The sequence below is a fragment of the Asparagus officinalis genome, chromosome 6 (assembly GCF_001876935.1).
Source record: "Asparagus officinalis chromosome 6, Aspof.V1, whole genome shotgun sequence".
NCBI classification, from domain to species: Eukaryota; Viridiplantae; Streptophyta; class Magnoliopsida; order Asparagales; family Asparagaceae; genus Asparagus; species Asparagus officinalis.
Genome location: NC_033799.1, coordinates 11937126 through 11960831, shown reverse-complemented (window position 1 = coordinate 11960831; position 23706 = coordinate 11937126). Strand labels below are relative to the sequence as shown.

At 39.0% G+C, this 23706-nt stretch overlaps 3 protein-coding genes and 1 long non-coding RNA gene across 4 annotated transcripts; 1 reads left to right on the top strand and 3 right to left on the bottom strand.

The window, feature by feature from the left end:
- LOC109845753 lies at positions 2478-3203 on the bottom strand. Its single transcript, XM_020415024.1, has one exon. The coding sequence runs from the start codon at positions 3201-3203 to the stop codon at positions 2478-2480; it is 726 nt and encodes a 241-aa protein (XP_020270613.1).
- Positions 3298-6229, bottom strand: LOC109845752 (putative disease resistance RPP13-like protein 1). The gene is made up of 2 exons (XM_020415023.1): positions 5983-6229; positions 3298-5807 (listed from the first exon to the last, which is right to left on the bottom strand). The coding sequence occupies exons 1-2, from the start codon at positions 6227-6229 to the stop codon at positions 3313-3315; spliced, it is 2742 nt and encodes a 913-aa protein (XP_020270612.1). The 3' UTR covers positions 3298-3312.
- LOC109845487 (ferrochelatase-1, chloroplastic/mitochondrial-like) lies at positions 12546-22615 on the bottom strand. Its single transcript, XM_020414740.1, has 6 exons — positions 21902-22615; positions 21486-21783; positions 20751-20806; positions 20559-20672; positions 18905-19023; positions 12546-12749 (listed from the first exon to the last, which is right to left on the bottom strand). The coding sequence occupies exons 1-4, from the start codon at positions 21970-21972 to the stop codon at positions 20627-20629; spliced, it is 471 nt and encodes a 156-aa protein (XP_020270329.1). The 5' UTR covers positions 21973-22615; the 3' UTR covers positions 12546-12749; positions 18905-19023; positions 20559-20626.
- LOC109845489 lies at positions 13580-15625 on the top strand. Its single transcript, XR_002248375.1, has 2 exons — positions 13580-13634; positions 13705-15625. It is a non-coding gene; the product is annotated as an uncharacterized LOC109845489 (long non-coding RNA).

The following is a 23706-nucleotide window of genomic DNA, read 5'->3' as shown; positions in this document are numbered from 1 at the left end:
AGAGGAACGATGGGTTCCATTCATTTCTCTCCTCTCACGCGCCTAAGGGGAGAGAAACAGAGGAACAACCCCGTTCCTCTCTCTCTCTCTCTCTCTCTCTTCATTTTGTTTAAGTTTTTAAATTTTTTTTGAAGGGACTCACTTAATGAAGGACACATGAGATAAAATGAAAGGACATAATTGGAATATAAGGGAAAAATTAGGGGGTCCCACATATGCAAATATTGTATTTTGAAAGTTGGAGTTAAAGACAAATAGAAAAGGCTAATTGGGTTTAAAGATACAAGCAATAGTGATTGGGTTTACAGGTAAAGTTGAGTAAACAAATGAGGCTAGAAATAAAAACCCCTATAAAAAAATATCCTAAAAATTCCAAATTAAAAAAACAGAAAAGTCAAAACTTACAAAGGGTATAAAAGTTTATAATTTAGAAAAGTCCACTGAGAAAATGATATTTGCAAACAACACCCTAAACCTTTAAAATTAACAAAAAACACACTCAAAATTAATTCAAATTTTCCAAAAACACCCTGAAAATATCTAAACTTCTAAACAGTAACAAAACATATGAATGATAAATAGGATCATAAAAACTTTGGCGATGGACTCTATGTTATGTACAAGAAAATTATAAAATACTTAAATGGACCACTTGGGTGGATGGGTAACCCGTTTAATAAACGAGTTGACCCGATTTCGTTTAATAAACGTGTTGACCCGATTTCGTTTAATAAACATGTTGACCCGATTATTTGATGGATCGGGTCGGGTCAATATTATACAGGTCAGGTCAAAATTTTATATGGGTCGGGTCGGGCGGGTTGACCGATTTGCCAACCCTAGTTAGTAGTATGAGAACTCTAGTTGGCAAGTCAGCTCAGAAATCTAATGACATCTCTTCTGGACATTGTATTGAATAGTTAAAAGAGCTTTTTAAATCAAAGAGAACAACTAATCATACGTTGGATGCTTGTATCTTTTGTTAGTGTGAAGACCTCGAACTCGACTGGGTTGAGCCCTGCTACCATTTTTGGATGGACATTTTCACATGGGCATTTTATCGAACAGTTGAACTGCCTTTTCAATTAACCATTCCTTAGATACAAGCATCCAAGGCATGATTAGTTGTTCTCGGACTTATATGAGAAAAGAAATTCTTTTCGGACTAAATTGATATTTATTACCATCAATTTGAATATAGTGTGTGGGGAATAGCCAACTGTCTTTATTTATAATTGGATAAATACAACCTAAAGGTTACAGATAGAGTATGATTCAATTGATGTGGGGAATGCCTTTACTATCTGACAAATTGCTTTCCAATTTCCTATACAACAAATTTATTTGCTTGTGCTAGCTAGTATTCGACATTTCAGCAACTTTTTACGAGAAGGGAACACACCAGGGGACCTGAGAACTAGAAGCATTAATTAGCAACAAAAATAAATCCCATGGAGGCACATTGAGCCGTATTTAGATGCATATGTTTTCAAAAAAATTAACCGGTATATTGACATTGAGCCGTATTAATTGATGTGGGGAATGCCTTTACTTATCTTCGTTATAAACCGGTATATTGACATTGAGATGCATATGTTTTCAAAAAAATGAACAAACTTTATATAAACAAGTATTTCAGAAAGAAAAATGATAAAGACCACCCAATAATAAAAATCAACCACATATTTATCTCAATCTACTACTATATAAAAGAGACTTGACTATCAACAAAGAAAATAAGCATGATTTATACTAAAATATCCGCGTGCATCTCAAAATACGATCCAAACAACAAGTGCTATGTGAGCAAATAATACAAAAGGATATAATCCATTGAGGAAATAATTCACAAATGTTTAGGATAACTTTTAGATAAAAAATACGCAATGCGTAACGTATAAATCCCCCACTTACAGAACACCGGACGAGTACCCGAATCCCTCTCACAATGATATTTCGTAGTCTCTAGTAATAACTAGAGAATAAATACAAGCGATTATTACTTCTACTATAGATCAGTCACCACTGCTAAATATATAAATGTTAACCATAAAAGTCACTCAAACAATTAATGTCATTTGTTGTTAAACATGTAGCAACTCGCACGAGTCCCCTCACCAATTGATATTTTTTTAATCATTTATGACAAATTAATCCAAACACCTAGAATCATAAAAGTCCGCAAACCCTAAACAAATGGAGACCCCTTCATTTATTCATATCTCCTTAACAAATATCTAATTGCAGCAAGCCCCATAACAATTGCTATAGTTATTTATTATTTTCTTTCTTTGCATAGAAGTCCTTTTCTAACTTAATATTTCTGATATAGACTTATTACCAACAGGAAATTGGGGATATTACAAAGCTATCCATAAAAATGCCATGACTAGAGCGAATCATTGGCTATATGCGACCTTTGAACAGCAAAGATACAACATCAGATGAGGAAGAGAGATTTACTTGAACGCGGCTATTCAAGGATAGATGCGAGGATGTGTTTGGATGTTGGGCCAATCAGCACCTTCATTCTCCCGGCATCGCTCCTTCAGCGTCTCGTTGCAGCCCCCGATCATCAGCGTTCGCAGAGAGAGAGGTAGTTGTGGCAGCGATTGGAGATCACAAGCTTCACCAAGTGTCAAGTACTCGAGGGAGGAGAGTGTTTGGAGGCTAGAAGGCAAGATCTTTGCTTTACCCCACAGATAGAGACTTCGCAGAGAAGTTGAATTCTGCAACAGCCATGGCTCCGCGAGAGCAGCCTCCAGATGACTACCATCTCCTATTTCTAGCCGCCTGACAGACGTGAGTTTTCTCAATGGCTCTACGTGGAGCAGGAACGGGTCATCGATTTCAAGTTCTTCAACAGTCGATGTGAACCCCTGCTCCTCTTCCCGCTTGATTATTGATGCTGGAGTTGCCGCTGCAGCTGCTTGCACAAGCTTGGGACACTCCACTGATGCCAGCTCATCACACCCTGTCAGTCTCAACACCCTCAGTGAAGTAAATCTTCTACACTCCACTTCGAAGGGAAAGGCTGTTATGTGGTTAGCTCCACGTAATGCAAGGGCTAAAAGAGAAGTGAGGGAACCTTGCATTAATAACGCAGGAGTGAGACCGTCAGATCCACCACAATCAACAAGCCAAAGGGATCGGAGTGATGGGAGAGCGAAACAATCAACTGGGGTAACTGTGTCAGGAGACATCCTCAGCTTAGGGCAATTCTCAATCCACAACGCCCTGAGAGACGTGAGATGATGTCGGAACAAGCCTGCAGCCACGGATGTCAGCTCTCCACACTTTTTTATCATCAAATCAGAGAGGGAGGGAGAGGACGCGGACGAAGAGCTCACCGCAGCTGCTGCCCACCCAGAACGTCGGGGAATCAGACAATCCCACGTCTTCCAACTCCAATGATTGGAGACCGAGGGGCAGGGGGGGCAGCGCCTTCAGTCTGGGACACTTCCTGATGACAAGTTCCTTGAGGAGAGGGCACCAGGGTACCGCCTCTGCTTCTAATCCACACCACTCCTCCCATTGCTCACAATCATAAATAGATAACTGCTTTAGTTGTTGAAAGCCACCTTCACAGTTAATTTGCTGAAGGGATGGCAGTGCCGACAATGTCAAACGCGTGAGGTACGGGAGCTTCCCGAGAGAAGGAAGGTGCTTCCATGCCCTGCCACATTCAAGGCTCACGCGCTCCAGATTTATTAATAGGTCTGGGTCCATCCAACATGGAGACCTGGCGCCTTGGTATCCGTTGATTTTCAGTTCCCTGAGGCCATCAGGTGGCTGCAGGCGATCAAACATCTGTTCATACTCATCGGCCACATCACTGTCATCAAACCGAACCAGCTCTAACTTGAGGAGGTTCTTTTTACGATGCAACTCGATAGTACTGACTTCCTCGTGATGATTGTGACTCTCAAGGCCACGGATCTTCAGTTCCCGCAAATCTCTCATCTCCTTCAATTCGCTCAATTTGTAGGCTTCAGCAGCGAACGACAAACCTTGAAGTGAAGTTAATGACCCGATCCCCTCGATTTTTTCATAGTAAGCTCCACATGGTATCAAGTGTCTCAAACTAATAAGATTATTCAAGCCAAGAACAGTCTCAGTAGCAGTACTATCATGACGACAGACAAGGACCTGCAGTTGGTAGAGCCTACAGAATGAACTAGGTAACCGAGAAATCTGATGACAAATCGACAAATATCTAATATGCCTCAGGTTACCAATTGCCTCTGGCAATACGTTCATGCCGTCAACATCTAGGCGCAGCACCCGAATGCTTTCCAGTGACTTAAACGCGTCTTCAAAAGCCTTAGCATGCTCATTAACATATCCTCTGAAGACTAACACAAGCGTGCGGAGATTCTTCCATTTGCCCACATCTTTAAGAAGGTCAAGTTTGTCGGTTTCAAAATGTAGATGACGTACCGTATTCGGGATCTTGTCAATTGACATGTCTCCGACAAATCTAAAGCAATCACCATCAGACACTTTACGTGCTAGATCATGCAAAAGATCATGCATGTTGTAGCCGTCGCTGTATTGAAGTTGTTCGAGTAATGATAGTTTCACTAAATAGTCGAAGTAGCCCCTTCCGGTGTCCTCCAGTGTCTGGTGGGAAGATTTTTGAATGAGGCCAAGAGCCATCCACATGAAGACTAGATCATCTTTATTGAACTCATAATCTTGAGGGAAAATGCTGCAATAAGCAAAACATGGTCTTAAGTGCATTGGTAAATGATGGTAGCTTAACATCAAAACTGTCATCACACCATCCCTCTTCTGTGCTTGATCGGATATATTGTCCGCATGCAAAATTCCGTTCCAATGACGATCATCTAACTCAGTATTCAATAGCGCCCCAATCGTCTTTGCAGCCAATGGTAAGCCCCCGAGCCTTCTTGCTATTTTCTTGCCAATGGATTCCAACTTCCTATAATCACAAGAGTCTACACCAGCAAATGCATATTGGTTGAAAAGTGATAGGAACTTGTCATCATCTAAAGGTTTTAGTTTCATTGGCTCATTTCTTGATCCCCCCAAAGCCCCCAAAGCCGATGCAGCCATTTTTGCAACTGTCACACTTCTAGTAGTTAACAAGATTTTGCTTCCTTTATGGCCGCTCGTCAAAGGAGCAAACAATTTACCCCACCCAGAACGATTGTCACCATTCCATGCGTCATCCAAGACAAGGAGAAATTTCCCGGACGATGCCAGTTTCTTAAGAGCTTTTTGCAGAGCGGGAAGTTCTGTGACTTTAGGTCTCTTTGTCTCGGCGAATTCTATTATATCTGCCATGACCTTTTCGACATCAAAGTGAGTGGAGACAGTCACCCAGATCTTGTGATCGAAGGAATTAGTTAAGCTGTCGTCCTTATAGACGAGTTGTGTGAGGGTGGTCTTGCCCACTCCTCCAAGGCCAATAATGGAAAAAAGAGATACACTTGTACTGCTCTCATCCTTTTTCAACCACTCTAACAGTTCCTCCCTCTCTTCATCTCGTCCAAACACTTTTCCCTCAGTTAGATCTGGTCCAGCATTACGATCAGGAACCCGGATCTCAGTTGGACCTGATCCAGTTTCACTATCGGGAACTGTGCTCTGAGTTTGATGTTGTTGATGCAGTCGTTGGAATTCTAGTAGTTGTAGTGTAGAGATGAAATCTCCCACGCCCGCCGCGACTTCATCTAGCCTTTTCACAGCCCCCCTCAGTCTCTCGAGGGTGGGATCAGATTTGAAGGCTTCGCCAACTTTCCGTGTAGACTCGGAGAGAAAACCACGCACTTTACCCCTGCCTGCACGCGAAATTGGTAGGGAAGTTCATTTGTCTTTTACTGATTAAATTCGAAAAACAATCAATTATTTTTTAGCATCTGATTGCTAACCTTTCAGTTATGAAATAAAAAAACTGATAACAAGAAGGCGAAATTTCTTTTTTTTTTTTTTGACATTTAAAAAGCCATCACTTACCACTATAACCATGTTCTTTGCTGCCTGAGGCTTTCTCATGTTCTGAGGCTTTCCCCTCAACTTGTTTCTGTAGCTTAAGGTAATCAAGCTCATCAAGTACGTTCTCAGCCTCATCCAACGCATCTTTTAGTTGCCACAGCCATTTCTTGAGTGCTCCAGTAATTTCTTGCTGCCCGCTCTCAGCCATCTCCACAACAGCTAGGATACGAGGAACGGCATCATTGAGCCTTTGAAGCTCATCTTTCATCCGAGTATCCCGAGCAAAATACCGATCTGCTGCATGTGGAGAAGAATTGGAAAAAGCAGATTTTTGGTCATAAGTCGACTCATGCACAGGCATAAGTCGACTTATGGTAAGTCGACTTATGTTGGTGCATGAGTCGACTTACGTTCTGCTCTGGATTGTTGGTTTTTTGCTCTGCCAAGTCGACTTATCAGGTCTGATAAGTCGACTTATGATCTCTTCTCCAGTTGCTGTTTTTCGCTCTGCCAAGTCGACTTATGCAGACTGATAAGTCGACTTATGACGGGTTTTTTGGAAAGTTAGAATTCCTATTTGCAGTCTGTTTGGGTTTCTGTTTTGGTATAAATACCAATACGATTTGAGGGTTTTGTAAGGTGAGTTTTGGGGTTTTGGAGCACAGAAAAAGAGAGATCTTTCTGAGCTATTTGTTAGGGTTATTGGTTGAGAGATTGAGAGATTTGTTGGTGAGATTAGTTGGTTCGTTTGAGCGATTTGTAATCTCAATTTGTACTCTCCTTCTCTATTAGTGAAAACCCACCCCCTTCTTGCCCCGTGGACGTAGGCAATTTGCCGAACCACGTAAAACCTTGGTGTTTGTGTTTTGTTTAGTCTTTCTCTCGGCGTTCTTTGGTTTGGTTTCTCAAAGCATCAGTCACAACAAGTGGTATCAGAGCTCGGGCTACGCTTGGGCTATTTTGGAGGAGTAGATCGCTTTGGAAGTTCATCTAGGGCTTCGTTTGGTGATAAAGGTGGGATCTTTTTTTGTAAAAATCTCGTCTTTTTCAGTTTGGATCTATTTCTCGTTTGTTTCCGCATTGGTTTGGTGGTGCCTTGAGGATTATGGCCGAGAAAGAAGGAGTTGTGGGCAGTACTTCCGGCGTGAAGACCGTCCAAAGCTTGAATATCCACTCAATGAAGATTGATGTGGAAAAGTTCAATGGCACAAACAATTTTGGACTTTGGCGATGCGAAGTCATGGATGCGCTCAACGCGCAAAATTTGGAAGATACGTTGGAGTTGGACGGGAAACCGGACAACATTGATGAGAAGGTTTGGAAAAAGATGAATCGAACGGCGTGTGGTGTGATTAGGTCTTGTCTCACTCAAGATCTAAAGTATGATGTGATCAATGAGACTTCTGCAAAGAAGATTTGGGAGATCCTTGAGAGCAAGTATTTGACCAAGAGTGTGGAGAATCGCTTGCATTTGAAGAGGAGGCTTTACCGCTTCCAGTTGAAGAAAGGAACCTCCATTGGTGATCACATGAACCACTACACGAAGCTTCTTGCGGATTTGGCGAATGTGGATGTTAAGATTGAAGATGAGGACAAGGCGTTGTTGCTATTGAGTTCCTTGCCTGACGAGGAATATGAGACCTTCGTTCTTACTCTTATTAATGGGAAGGCATCTCTTTCGTATAGTGAGGTCACCGCTGCACTTGTGAATTATCAGCTTCGAAAGAAGGATAAGGAGACTTCGTTTGAGCCGGTAGCGGGGGCGTTGGTCGCAAGAGCAAAGGGTCCAAACCGTAGTGGGAGGTCGCAGTCTAGAGGGGCACATCTTGGAGTTCGTAAGAATCAATGTGCCTTTTGCAAAGAAGATGGACATTGGAAAGCCGATTGCCCAAAGTTAGTTGATCGAGCCGGGAAGAATAAGGGAAAAGCTATTCAAGCTTCAGAGGCGAATGTTGTCAAGGCTAGTGGCAACGATTCAGATTCGGATTCTTCGGGCTACTCGTTATCTGCACTGCCGTCAGTTTGTGTTGCCTACTCTACAGAGTGGATATTGGATTCGGGTGCTACATACCACATTTGCCCTAGGAGGGATTGGTTCTCCAGCTTTCAGGAGTTGGAAAGAGGGGATTTCGTGCTCATGGGGAATGATCACAAATGCTCTATTGGTGGTATTGGTACTGTTCGGATCAGGATGAGTGACGGGGTGATTCGGGAGTTGGTTGGAGTGAGGTTCGTTCCTCAGTTGAAGAAGAACATCATTTCACTTGGAGCTTTGGAGGCAGCTGGCTATAGGGTGACCTTGGCGGATGCACGCTTGAAGGTTACATTTGGGTCCATGATTGTGATGAAGGGCGTCAGAAGAAGAAATTTGTATTATTTGCACGGAAGCACGGTGATTGATAGGGAAATGACGACTTCATCAGATTCGGCTAGACTGTGGCATTGTTTGGTGCTGGGGTATATGATTGGTAATACCGTGCATTGGTTGTTGAGGAGTGCTATGACCTGCAGATTGAAGTCCTGTGAGCACATTAGGATGAGCGAGACCGTGGTGGAGTTTGGCACTTCTATCCATCGAGCGAGGGGTCTTTTTGGAGGTGTTCAGTCAGGCATTTGGGGGCCTTCCAAGGAGGCATCATTGGGAGGTAATCGTATCTTGGTTTCCACAGTTGGTGATTGTTCTAGGCATTATTGGGTCGCGACCAGTTCCCGTTGGTGTAAAGTCCTAGAAGTCAACAACAATTGGAAGAAGTGTATTGGCAGAAAGGTAACTCATTGTTTCAGCTTTGGTAGGGGTCCTTTCTTGCGTTGGTGCCGAGCTCACGGCAATAGGAGACACTTCATTGGTGTGGAGACTTTGGGGCGACGAGATGAGATGACAGTTTCGATGGGTCGTTCCTTTCTGGAGGAGGATCGGCGTTTGATGTCGAGCATTGGCATTGGTGTGCGGGCTTCGACATATTTGGGTCATCTTATGCATAGGTCGCCGACTGCTGCTTTAGGAGTTATTAGATCTGGTGGAGCTGCTTCAGATTTTGGGTCGCGTCGGATATTTGGATACCCAGCATTTGGTCACATCGTGGATGTGAGATTGGATCCGATTGCGCGTTTGGGGTTCGGAGGCTCAGTTGATTATCGTTTGGGAGCTTCTGATTTTGTTCTGAGCAGGTATGTCACTTTTGACTCTCGGCAGGTGGAGAGTGTTGATCAGGTCATTTGGATATCGCAGCAGGTGGAGAGTGATGCTACTCCACGTTGGGTGGAGATTACTCCACATACTCCAGATCATACTGCGTCATTTGGGATTCCAGCTAAGGTGACACAGGTTGGAGATCATTTGGTTTTGGATGCAGATGATGGATTGGTTTTGGATTCAGTTGCAGCTGGTAGATATAGTTTGGATATGGCCATTGGTTTACCTCAGGTGGAGGTGTTTGATTTGTCTCAATTTGGGGTCATTGGGAATACTATCAGTTGCAGATCGTTTGGTGATATTGGAGAAGAGTTGCAGACTTTTCTATTTGATTGAGGGCCTTTGGAGGCCGTTTGGGTGAACTACGTGAAGGCTTGATTCCTTGGGCAAAGGATACGTAGGCAGTCATTTTGATGCAGCCGATTTGGTGAGCGACATCGACATTTGGGGTGAGTGTTCGCACTCTCATTTGGGTCTCAGCATGTGAGGCATTTGTTTGGTTGGTGTCGGCTCAGTTTTGGGAAAACTTCGCCGAGGTGGAGAATTGTGGAGAAGAATTGGAAAAAGCAGATTTTTGGTCATAAGTCGACTCATGCACAGGCATAAGTCGACTTATGGTAAGTCGACTTATGTTGGTGCATGAGTCGACTTACGTTCTGCTCTGGATTGTTGGTTTTTCGCTCTGCCAAGTCGACTTATCAGGTCTGATAAGTCGACTTATGATCTCTTCTCCAGTTGCTGTTTTTCGCTCTGCCAAGTCGACTTATGCAGACTGATAAGTCGACTTATGACGGGTTTTTTGGAAAGTTAGAATTCCTATTTGCAGTCTGTTTGGGTTTCTGTTTTGGTATAAATACCAATACGATTTGAGGGTTTTGTAAGGTGAGTTTTGGGGTTTTGGAGCACAGAAAAAGAGAGATCTTTCTGAGCTATTTGTTAGGGTTATTGGTTGAGAGATTGAGAGATTTGTTGGTGAGATTAGTTGGTTCGTTTGAGCGATTTGTAATCTCAATTTGTACTCTCCTTCTCTATTAGTGAAAACCCACCCCCTTCTTGCCCCGTGGACGTAGGCAATTTGCCGAACCACGTAAAACCTTGGTGTTTGTGTTTTGTTTGGTCTTTCTCTCGGCGTTCGTTGGTTTGGTTTCTCAAAGCATCAGTCACAACACTGCATACTCGAACCCGATCTTCACCAACTTCTCGAGGATCTTTTCCACAATCACGTCTACGACCACCACCATATTTTTTATGAGTATCGAACACTCTTCACTTTTGCTTTCAAGCTTCGATTGCAGAGAGTTGCAGAGGACTCCTTGGTTCTCCTGCATTACTTAAGTAATGGGGGAATTATATCCACACTCCGAATTATTATGATAAACCCCACTCCGCACCCACCCCACCAACATTAAGTTGCGGTTTGCAGGCGAAATTGAGAGGATGAATAATAACAGAATAAACTGGTGGGGCTTGGAAACAGATTATTGAACTTTGCTTGGATTAATAGTTGCCTTCAGAATTTTCAAACTTGATGATGAGGGTTCATACTGAGCCATGTGATTGTGTACAAGCGTACGAGTCATAATTCCAACTACGTGTGAAGCATAGTTTTGATAGTTGCTGTTCCTGTTTACAAACCTGACAAGGTATTGATTAAAACAAAGGTTAATGGAAACAGCCTACAAAGTTTAACGTTCAAAATGGAGAATATTGAATTAACACTGCAATTATTTTTTTCCCCAAATTGTTTAACTACCAGTTTAACGTACGTATGGGATGTATTCCAATTGAAGTCCATACGAGAAAAGCATACGATAAGCGAAATTAGGATAATGATCTAATAGTAAAGTTATTGAGTTGCTTCAAGATTAAGATGGTCTTGATCTAGTATTTGAGGCATAAATCTCGAAAGATTAGTATCACTATCAGCATTTATATTTAGCACTAGGGGTGGAAATGAACCAAATAATTAAGAAATAGTTCAATAATTGTTCGACTAACTATTTGGTCATATTCGATTTGATAGTTCATTTGCCACTAAACAAATATTTTTTAGAATTTAACCACATGTATATTCGATTTGTTTGTCTATCAAATATTCATTTAAAATTTGGGCACTTATTATTTGTATTATTGCACATATGATGTCATATGTTTAACCCACTTACCATTTCAATTTAAGTTATTATTTGTATTATTGCACATATGATGTCATATGTTTAACCCACTTACCATTTCAATTTAAGTTTTATGTACTAAGTTTATTATTGCACATATGATGTCATATGTTTAACCCACTTACCATTTCAATTTAAGTTTTATGTACTAAGTTTAAGACTTAAATAATCTTAAATATGTTTTCTAATGAAAATTTTGATTTAAATATATATTCATCATATATCATAAAGTAATAACTTTTATTCATGAATTTAAATACAGTTAATCACAGAGAACTCATTAGGACTCCTAAATTAGTCAAGAAATGAGGACTTACATCTACACGCGGAATTTTCATGATAAACCCTATCTGTCCCACATTTATTTGCAGTGTGGAAGTGAAATTGAGACGTTGATTATCAACTTGGGGACTTATTTTTTTGGGTTTTGTCTAAACCCAACGTTTGACCTCCAATAGCTTTAAGCCTAGCTACTACTGGAAAGAGCCGATTGAATTATTTCAAACCCATTTTTTTCAGCGGCTTGTGAATTAATTATGAGCTGCTGGCTTTTTTACCCTTTATTTTTAATTAATTTTGCGACTATAATGTTGGGTCAAAAGTAAAATAAAGGGCAAAAAATTAGAGGAATGAAAATATGTATTAGTCTTCCAAATCATCAAAATCGTTATTTAGTCCCCCCCTAGTTCATATAAGTTACTTTCAAAATCGTTATTTAGTCCCCCCCTAATTCATATAAGTTACTTTGAATTAGCTTTCGTGCGGAACAAGTGCGTGATTTAGAGAGAACACCATTAAATTTAACTTTTGTTAAGAATAATTAATCAGATTCCTTACTTCCTTTTTGTATCTTTCTCTCTGTATAGGAAGTATATAATTCCTTTATTGTATAGCTGATATGGTTTAGGTATCTTATTATAGGAAGTATATAATTCCTTTCTTGTATAGCTGATATGGTTTAGGTATCTTATTATAGGAAGTATATAATCCTTTCTTGTATAACTGATATTCTTGGGTTATTAATACCCACTTCATATCAAAACAAAATATGTCTTACAGCTCTTACAACTTTTTGATAAAAGCAGACCCTGCAATGTGAAAGCCAAGGAAGTCATCCATAAGAAAGAAAAAGTGTTTGGTGCACTAGGACTAGCTAACCAATTATTGATAATCTCGTGTAAAATTCTTATAAGAAGCTCTAGGCTACACAATAAGCCTTCATTTAAAATACAACATGATATAGATAGTTTATAACCATAATTTGCTACAACAAGTAACCATGATTTGCTACAACAAGCCAAATTATCACATCATAAACTATTAAAAGAAACCATATGTAGAATCCTCTATTTATGCTTCAAGTCTTCTCCTCCTTTCTCTCCAATGTGTCCAACTTCATGTCTCGAAGAATTTATTGAGTCCTATTCTCTCCAATGTGTCCAACTTCATGTCTCGAAGAATTTATTGAGTCCTACATTACACAATTTAGCATCAATTAGTCAATGACACAAAAATCGATAGACAGAAGAATTTATTGAGTCCTACATTACACAATTTAGCATCAATTAGTCAATGACACAAAAATCGATAGACAGCATTATCTAATGAATTAAAACCATGCTAAAATCCAATCAAGATGATCAGGATAGTTTTTAATGTTGAACATATCATAATAACGAAAATGATAAAGTTTAGAAACTTGAAGCAAGTGGTGGAACACAAAATATGCATGCAGGGTACTAGTTTTATAAAGAAAAATGCATGAGAAAAAGCATATGCTACTCAAGACAGCTAAACAACATATATCATAGCACTTGTTCAAAGATTTGACAAGTCTCGTCGTCTAACAAGAAACTATCTCAATGCATAGACTGAAACCTTTCATGAAGAAAATTGATTAATGCAAATGTAAAATGAGATTAGGCAAGGATGTACCATACAGAACTACCAAATACATAAGATTCGGTGCTAATTGATATATGAGACATGTATTCTTAAGAGGAAAATAAAATTACCTCTAATAACAATTATCATAATCAGCTAAAGATTTGTAAGCATATTTAGCTCCAATCACTCACAGTAGTTGATTTTGGAAGTAAAATGGATAACTGCAGTTGATAGCTAGAGAAATAAAATCATTTAGTTTGTAATTTTTACTATACAGCCTACAGTGTGGTGCTAAGAGTGACCTTCCTCTACTTACATTATAATGCCACACAAGAGCAATTGGTAACAGGTTGTTCCAGTTGAAAGAGTGACCTTCCTCTACTTACATTATAATGCCACACAAGAGCAATTGGTAACAGGTTGTTCCAGTTGAATACTCAGTCCAGTCATAAAAAAGTTATAATGCCACACAAGAGCAATTGGTAACAGGTTGTTCCAGTTGAATACTCAGTCCAGTCATAAAAAAGTAGCACATTAGCATGTGCAATATATACATTGCATAAAGCAACAATAAAAATGAGTTTCCCATCAAAAGAGTTTCACTGCAACTGCAGCAGCAAAATCTGCATAATAAAATTTACATACATGCCAACTTGATAAAAAACCAAGAATATGTGCAACCATGCTAGGAGCAATCAAAGGAGCTAGCACATGAACAATTACCTCTTTCCCAAAACAAGATAAACCAAGCTGCTACCAAATGTATACTCGCTATCACTGAACTTCAGGATGATGAGCTATCTAAATCAAACATAGTTTGAAAAATGAACACTTTTCATAGGGCATTATGCTACAACGAGACGCACATGTGCATGTTCAGCCAACGGCAGTAAAATAATGCACCACAGTGAAACTTGTCCCTCATTTATGTAAATATTTACAGCCCACTTCATCATCATTTCCAAAACAAAACAAAACCAAAAAAAGGAAAGGAAAAGAATGTAGAGTGGGCAAATATAAGAAAGGTTTTTATATATATTCACTAATGGTGAAGGCTCTCTTGGGCGATACTCTGGTAATCCACCCAAAAAAGAAAAACATATGAGAATAAAATGTAAAAGCCTTCCTTCAGATAATAATAAACCCAATAAAAAAAGTATAAAATAATAAGGAAACCTTAATTTGAAAAAGGGCATTAGCTGATGTTTTACTGATTTTGTTTCATTAATTTAACATTCAGACCTATCTAATCAACAAAAAGGGGACCTGAGCACAAAACTACATCATGGAGCTTACAACGTTGAACACTAGTCTTAAGGATGCTTGCTGGCCTTTGCTGATGATCATATCCACAGGAAAAGGCTCATCCAGGAGTTTGACATATAAATATGATCAGTTCAGCAACCAAAGATCTAGAGAACGTCTCAATATGGATTTCGTCGATCATGTTATAACCAACATTAACCTAAGAATTTTGCATATAGATTTCACCAGTTCAGGAAACCAAAACCCATAACAAGCAACAACTTACGATGTTGCAAAGTTCCATATTTTCTGCTTGGATGAAGAATTTCATTGTGCAAATATGTACGTAAACATGTAGGGAAACATTGCTACTAGTGAACTTTTTGCATTAGTACCAGTATAGAGAAGATAATAAATATACATAAAAGCAAAGTATATCTACTTTGAAGATGATAATATTTCACTATTCATGTTCTTTATATGATGTCATTTTTTCCATTATACCTGAGAATTTGGAAATCCAAAATCATGTCAGAGAACACAATTTATTTGTAAGTTGGTGTTTTATGCTCCACATCAAATAACCAAATGGCTAAAATCATGTCATCAAGTCTGGGAGTATTCATTTGTATCAAGTGCTCAGGTGTTCATAGAAGTCATGGAGTTCACACATCAAAGGCATTCACTAAACAGTAACCTTTTTGTTTTTCAATTAGCAATTACATTGATTACTTACCAACTGTGCTAATTATTTGAATTGGAATTTTTAGCCTATTCTAGGATTTCCATTTATCCCACTTATCATCAAAAAACCGAATAGCTAAGAATCCATCAAAATCACCACCCCCTACTACATATCCATAATGAAATCATCAAAAAATTAGAATTTTTTGGTAAAATAACTTTCTGATGACACAAACCACCATAAATGGGGTCACGCCGACAGTACTAGCTCTGATCTAGGGTTTTAGCCATGACGATCACGACCAAAACCCTAGCTCAGATCTACGGTTTCAATGGAGGGGAAGCGAGAGGAGACAGTAGAGAGAGAGGAATAGAGAGAGAGAGAGAGAGAGAGAGAGAGGAGGAAGAGACTACCTGCGATGGATCGAGATCGAGATCGAGATTTTGAGGAGTCAGGACTTCGACACGAACGTGAGAGAGGAAAAAAGAGTCGGGGTTTTGAGGGGTTGGGATTTTGTGGGGGTGAGGATTTGACAAATACCAACTACTGTGGTGAAATTTGAAATCCATACTTTTGGACTTAATTTTTTTTTTAAATGTCGTTTCGTGACTGTGCATGCTATGACAAGTTGTTCATTTGCAACTGCAATCACATTGGTAATTTGCTTAAACTAGCAAGTTGCAAGCTCTAAATTCCCCTTGAGGGCGTGTGAAGTCATCAAACTCGGACTTGGTTGAGCCGGTACAACTTTATGACGAGAACTCTTGGATATGACATTTTTACGTAACAGTTGTTCTCCTTTGAAGTGATTTTGATATGTGTCGGGAGAAATTTCACAAAAACACGCCTCTTTTAAGCCCCTAAATTGATTGGCATCAAACTTGAAGGACCAAACTATGGTGTATGGGCGTTCACCCTCAAGTTTCACCTCTTGAGCAGAGGTCTTCGGAGACATGTCAATGGATCTTATGTGCCTCCTCTGACAAAACTACAGGCATCCACAAACAAAGCTCTTCAAGCTTGCACAACAAACAAACATAAGGCAATCACCCTTCTTATTCAATCAGTTACACCAACCATTCAGTTACAATTTGTCAATTATGTTGCGCCCCGACGGAAGCGTGCACAATCCACGGGGAGATCAACGAGAGATTGGGTTCTTACAAGGAGAAGATTGGAGAGTGTTGAAAAATGGGTGCAGATCCAAACCTCAACGACGATTTCAGGCGAGGTCGAGCTCCCTCGGGCGAGGTCGACGTGAGATCCAGGCGAGATCTTGCAGGCGGGGTCGACGGAGTGTTGGCGAGCTCGAACGGTAACTTTCAGGCGAGCGCGAAGGCAAGGCGAGCTTGAGCGAGTCGAGATCCATGCGGGGTCAGGCGAGCTCGAGCGGAGGCCCTGCAGGCGAGGTCGAACAGCGTGGCAAGCGAGGTTTTGGCAATGAGCTCACCTGTAGGCTAGTGCAGGCAAGGTCCTGGCGTGAGCTCGCCTAGCATGGAGCTCGACTGTGTTGGATCCAGCTGGAATCCACTCGCTCTGGACCTAGGGTTTCCCTATTTAAGAGAAACCCATATCGCAAGGAGATGTGTTCTTCTTCTTGAGCAGAAAGAAAAACGTCTGGCGGCGATTTCTTAGAGGAGCTCCTATACCGGAAATTTTCAGAAGAAAATTTCCGATCCCTGTATCGATTTTTCAGCGGATTGAGAAGTGATTTTCCAAGTTGGAAAATCACGTGCCTTATTCGAACAACAGAGAGTTTCTGTTGGTTATTTCTTTTGAGAAATCTCAAGTTTGAGATCTACTCTTTGCAAGCTTTGTAATCTTCTTTGATATAAAGGAAATTATTTGTGTAGCTCCCGAGGACGTAGACAAGTTATCAAACCTCGTTAAAACCCGATGTTCTTTTTCTTTGCAATTTTATTTGATGAGATTTCTTTTTTCCATTGTCTTAACACAAGATCCGGTAAGACAAATTCCGCAGGAGGGTTCATTTTTGACAGGTTGGTCGAGTAGTTTGAATCCCCAACAACTGGTAGCAGAGCCGAGAAGCAGTTGTCGGGTCTGAGTCAGCCCAGAGGACTATTGCTTTTCATAGTCCAGGTTTTGGTTTCAACAATTTTTAATTTGATATGTGATGTACAATTTTGATGTTTTGTTATGTTAATCTTTGATATCTAAATGTGTAGCTTCTTAGTATGAGAGATTTGGTGAGGACACTCCCAAACTACAACGATTTGTTGTTCGTGTTCTCTCCCTTACTACTAGTGGATCCAGATGTGAGCACAACTAGAGCAAGTTTGAGCAAGTAAGGAAATTTTTGAGTTTAAAAGTTAGCTTAATACCTTAGGCTTGGAAGCTTACAAGTTGTTATTTTTTCTTAAAGCTCCACTCAAATAAGAGATGTCGTCTAGAGCAGAAACGCCTTAACTCTCTTGTTTATGTCATGCACAACATTAAATTGAGAGAGAGAAATATGCGAAGGCGGGAATGATGGAGGTATCTTCAAATAATGAGTGGATAGTAGAGGATGAAGAACCTTGTTCTCCAGATGATCCGAATTGGTCAGATGGTGATGATGGAGATAAGGAGTATCTTGATGTTGCTGTCATTAATAATATAGGTATCGAAAATGAAGATAAGGATGGTACTTTAGCAGTAAAGAAACAACGAGTTGATGGTTCTTGTGAGCTACTTAAAAAACCTTTTGATGCTATATTTGTTAGGTTGAATCTTCAAGATTTTAATTGAAGTACTTTCTGCAGCACCCACAATGCAAAAAGGAAAAGGAATAGGAATTGCCGCAAAAGTTGTAGGCATCAAGGATTATGCCGATCTGGAGGATGCAAATATCGTTCTAGAAGAGGATGATTTAGTTGTTTTAGGATAGTTGAATATGTTAAAGGAGCATGATTGATTGATATGAGTCTTTATGTTTTGTTTAATTTATTAAAAACTACTTTCTATGTTTTGTTTAAAACATGTCGCGTTTGTGCTTTTGGCTTGATTGTTAACAATATATAACTTAGTTTTTTTGTGATGATATATTAGATAATGGTGATGTCATCTTTGATTTGTGCTAATTCTATTTCTTAAAATCAATGTGATAATTTGGATTTATTAAATGATTAAATACTACTTTTCTATTGAAAAAAGGTATAATATAGACATATAGAAGCAATGAAATAAAAATGCACAACTGTTTCATGCAATTTCTCATATATAGATACTATATGATATTATGATCAACCAGGACCAGCCTTTTATATGATATGTCCAAGAGATACATGTTACTAACATAAAGAAACGGTAAAAAGACAAACAGACTTGCAATTATGTGTTGTTCTTCGGCCAATAGGGGCTTGCACTTATAAACTAGTAAATCAAAAAATTTATTAACATATGCTTGATCTCCTCCGCAACATCTAGGAATGGTGTATAAAGTTTAAAACAAGTCATGAATGCAGAAATGCACATAGATTTCCTCTTACATATCCAAGAATCAAATTTTGATAAATTACACCAGTTACGTAGCGGACATGTGGCTTCCCCCATCTACACTAACAAATGCATCAGATATGTTGATTTACTGTTATGTTTATATTGCTTCCTTTGAGCTATAGAACAATAGACGAATCGATGCAAACTTAATAAACCAACTCTATTATGTGTATGAACCAAAGGAATATAAAAAAATTAGTTTTGAACTTAACCTTTACTCCAATAGTCATAGTTGTTTTTAGGTTCAGCAATTCAGCTAACCTTATGGAGCCTCCTTTGTTATCTTTGATGGAGATTATGGGGATATTTCTTGAGGATGTCAGGTTGGGTATATGCTTTGTCAGTGACCGAGGGTTGCAACCCAAACCTAAAAGTATAGCCTGCAATAGCCACAAGATAGCTCCAATTATTTGATCATGTTAGATATAAACTATTGGCTAGATCATTAGAAAAGTCACCGTGAAATCAAACTAATGCATAACTATAGAAGACGGCATATGGTCTCTACAAGTTGAGAAATTTTCTTTGCATATAAAATAAAGTTATTGTGAAATGGATCAATATGAAATGCAGAGGACATTTGTGCTTAAGCTAAACTCATGCTAATTATATGCTAACCACTTAGCAAAAACAACACCCAGTTGAAAGTAAAATATGAGTAGGAATGTTCTCATATAAATCGGAGGACGTTTTTTTAATGGAGAATGCAAAATGTATCATTTAACTTTTTGGAACATGAATATATAAATTTCCTATTGAGCATCACAAGTGCGTTACATGGTTCTACCATTCCACATACATTATTTTTGTCCTAAGATATATAGGCATGATGTGTATTTATTCTTGGAAAATGTTTTGATCATGTGTACCAAAAAATTAATAATTCAGTTAGCATTATTCATGTTCAAAAGGAGACAACAAAAAAGTACCAATTTCCATCAATTGGTTTTGAACGTAAGCAAGGCTTTCACTGACATTGCACAGCGTATATCATGCATAAGAATAATAGAAATTGCAAAATAGAACAATACATAGCAAATTGTTGTGTGGAGTAGTATAAATTATTAATCAATGAAGAAATTTTGGAATAGTACAGAACTTATACATAAAGTGAAACCAATGGAGCTTTTCTAAGAGGTCTTTTAATAACTTTTCTTATAAAAAATAATAATATACCTCTGGTTGGCAACAAAAATATCAAGGGTTGTTTTTCAAAAAAGAAAGAAAGAAATGTCAAGGGTTGTTATCGTCCTTTTATATTTTTTTCACATTCGTTGCATCCGTCTTAAAGAAATTTCTGAAGTCATCCCCCCCCCCCCTTTTTAATGCCTTTACACATAGCCTAGTAATCAAAACATTAGAGGAATTCATGATAGCTAAGAAGGTATGTAGTAGCATACAATAGAGACTAATACGTGCTGGTAATATTCAAAACTTCTATCCAGAAAAGATACTTATATTCCCTGTTTAGGCAGCCATATCTGCAATATTTTAAGAAAAGCATAAATATGGTTAAGGAAAATTAAACATCAGAGCTTGTATTGTCAGAAGATAATACAAAGAACGGCCAAAACCTTACACTAAAATTAGTGTAATTTGGACACTAGCCTACTACACAAATCTATTCAACACTTATAGGCAACTTATTTCCTGCTTTGAAGATATCGAAGAAAGTTAGTTTCAAGTCAGAATGGTCGTCCAGGTATTTCTATGTGCAGTAGGAGCATCACAAAAATAAATGCTCACTATACAATATTGGGTCAGAAGAAAAAAGTTAACCTAAGTAAGGATTCTTCTTTTCAAGTTTAATAAACAAATGCACAACAAATAAGATTATATCTTTTTTATACATACAAAATCAAATGATACAGTAGCAAGAAGGAACAAACTGCATTTTGTTTCAACATGTTCTTACATTTGGTGTTGTCTTCGATGTTGTTCAGGTATGTCCTTGATTCCCCACAAATGCCTTTGCATCAATGTTCAAATGCTCGAATCGGAACTCAATCGTTGGATTATCAATCCCAACCTCAAAACACCAAAAAAATTACCCAATCAATAAAAAAACAACAAACAAACAAAACTCAATTCCAAATCTAATCTTTACCGCTCCATTCGATTCCTGAGCTTTAGCAAGAACCTTTCATTATCCTCTTTCGCAGTCTGTACCAACCTCTCAACCAAATTTAAGAAATATGCATACACACAATTCTAAAAAACCAAATTTAAGAAATATGCACCAAAAAAATTGTTTGTTAGTCGCTCGGGAGGCATTCAAAATTCTAGTACAGACTTAGTAAAGCATTCTAAATTATGTTGGTTCCAGTAAGGTCCGAAGTGTTTGTTGGGTTGATTCAGTTTGGTTCCAGTATACTTTTACCTGGTATTTCTATCTTTAGGAAGAAAATTGAATTCCTATCAGGTTACACGTCGAAGTAGATTTGAAGTATCAGGTTAGAAGTCAAATTCAGCTCCCATCAGGTTGAAAGTCAAATTAGATTCTAAAATATAGCATGCTTATAGCTTAAAACTTCTATTAGTACAGAATCCAATTTCATGACTCCAAAATAAAACTTTCCCTTGTCACTCCACTTCTCAATTCACCTAAAACCAACTTCTTACCCAAGCCGCACTAAAAAATGAAGAGAATAAAAGGAAAGAAGAGCCAACGGAACATCAACTGTCATATATACAAGAAACAAAAAAGGACCCCTCTCTTACTATATAGATGCACAATTTTAACAGATGAAATAAAAATCAGATCGGTAAATTAGTAATTAAAAAAAGCCATAAAGCAAGAAACAAAAGTGATTTATTGGCAAATTAGAATTTGATCACATACTGGGTCTGCAAATAAATTAAACGGAAACGGCTGCACATCCTGAAGGGTCTCTGGGCCTCCAAGGTTCAGCAACAGCACTCCAACCTTCTCACGTGCAGTAGTCGAAGAAGCTCCAACCATGTTCTCATCAGAAGAGCACGCTTCAGAGGAGTAAGATGATTTCCCTAAAAATTTTCTATCTTTAGATGGAATATATAGAGACGATGCATTATAAGAGAGTGAGTGGTGGTGCTCTCTGTCTGAACTGTGAAATGCAGATACAATATCACATTTCGAAACCTGACTCCTATGAAATAACCTGGAAAAAGAAATAGAAATGACAATTCATGTTCATTGAATAAGTTGAAATGGAAGAATAAGTGAAAAGAATGATAAAATAAGTTTATTAAAAAAACATTTTTTTGCCTGATAATGACCTTCGCTTAATTGGCTTGTGACAAATCCCCGAGAGCTTGGTTTGGGGAGTTCCAGTGCCTAAGGCTACCATATCTCAAATAGATTTGCTCCAAACTGAGACCAGAAGAGAGAACACCTGAGCGAGAGGGGGAAAAAGTGTAATATTAGATGAATTACACATATTATTTGATAATTCATAGTATCTTACTGCCATATAATTCTAATAGTCGTTGGTATATACACGTACCCCTCGCATTTATTTTTGTAGTAGTAGCAAGTGCAACCAAATGAAAGCGAATGATCGATAGAGCCGATGACACGTAGGACATTGATTTGTACGTCTTCAACATTCTTCAAAATTTCTGTCAATTATTGATTTATACATCTCAACCTTTCGGTTGAGCACCAGAATTAAGAGCATTACATTATTGTTGTGGTCAAAACAATTCACATCTGTTGTATAATTTATTTTTATTTTTATTTTTATTTTTGACTTGTTTGCAATATTAGTTCTCTGTTGAGAATCACAGTGTAGTGTAGCAAGTATTAGCTTTAGCGATGTTAGTCATGTTTAAAACAAAAACAAGCAGAAATCATTAAGTTAGAAAAGAAAATGAACTAACCTGTATAAAACCAAGTAAATATCACTACTCAGATGACCAAGCCCTTTATAATATTGATTACAAGGACATAATTATTTGTTTATATTAGATAACAACAGCCGTCGCCACCTCCTAGCCCGCCTCCTAGCCGCCACCTACTGTGCCTACTACTAAGCTACTGATTTTATATACTATGAAGCACGGACACGCATAACATGAAGCCGTGTCGTGTCCGTGTCGGACACACGTGTCGAACACACGTATCCTACGTATTTTTTAGGATTTGCCTCGTGTCGGATGGCCGTGTCGGATCCGTGTCCGTGCTACATAGTATATATGTGGTGTGCCTAAAGCTGTAAGACTTGCTCTGATACCATGTTAAGTTGAAATTGAAGAACTTGATATTGATGTTGATTATCAGATCAGTTACAATATATATATATATATATATATATATATGATAATCAACATCAACAAACTCTTTTTAAAACTTATTTATAAAAAACGACCCATTTGCATCTTATTTGTCAAAACCGACTCAGTTTTAGCCATCTAGCTGAAACTGGGTCGGTTTTGACGAAAAATTATCCGAAACTTCACGGGTGTTGAAGTCCCGTGAAGTTTTTTACATAACAAAACTTCACGGGACTTCAAGTCCCGTGAAGTACTATGAAGTTTTGTTATGTAAAAAACTTCACCGGACTGCAAGTCCCCCGTGAAGTTTGGTATTTTTTTCGCCAAAACCGATCCAGCTCTTTTCCGGGTCTTTTCACTCAAAAGCCCAAAACCTGCCAGATCTCGTCGCCGCCGCTGGTCAGTCGTTCGTCGCCGCTCGTCGCCACTGTTTGTTCTCCACCGCCGCTCGACGAAGCAGCAGAACTCAACATCTACAGCAGCCACATGATCTCTCTCGCTCCCTCTCTCTCACAGAGGCGGCTTGGCCTCGACCTCCACCCTAAAACCGGCGAAGAGATCCGTTCAACTTCCTTGAGTCTTCTAGAAGACGAGATCCAGCGGTGGATTCGAGGCGTCACTCTCTCCGTTCGCGTCCACTTTCCCAGCGAGCGCCTCCTTTGCGATCGGATCTTCTCGAACCTTTCCTCGATAGCCGATCTCAACCCTCACCGAATCTTGTCGCGGATCGGCGATCCGGGTTCTCGATTTTGCCGACGCGATCGCGATCGAATCGAAGTCCCCAGAGCGGCTTGATGAGATTTTAAGGA

What these genes read in the sequence shown, in the direction of transcription:
- LOC109845487 (XM_020414740.1), bottom strand. Translation starts at nt 21,972, where the DNA reads ATGGTAGCCTTAGGCACTGGAACTCCCCAAACCAAGCTCTCGGGGATT. An exon ending in CACAAGCCAATTAAGCGAAG is followed by an intron (nt 21,784 to 21,901) that starts GTCATTATCAGG and finishes TTCTTTTTCCAG; the next exon opens with GTTATTTCATAGGAGTCAGG. An exon ending in TTAATTTATTTGCAGACCCA is followed by an intron (nt 20,807 to 21,485) that starts GTATGTGATCAA and finishes AGGTTGGTACAG; the next exon opens with ACTGCGAAAGAGGATAATGA.
- LOC109845753 (XM_020415024.1), bottom strand. Translation starts at nt 3,203, where the DNA reads ATGTCTCCTGACACAGTTACCCCAGTTGATTGTTTCGCTCTCCCATCA.
- LOC109845752 (XM_020415023.1), bottom strand. Translation starts at nt 6,229, where the DNA reads ATGAAAGATGAGCTTCAAAGGCTCAATGATGCCGTTCCTCGTATCCTA. An exon ending in CAAAGAACATGGTTATAGTG is followed by an intron (nt 5,808 to 5,982) that starts GTAAGTGATGGC and finishes TTTCGCGTGCAG; the next exon opens with GCAGGGGTAAAGTGCGTGGT.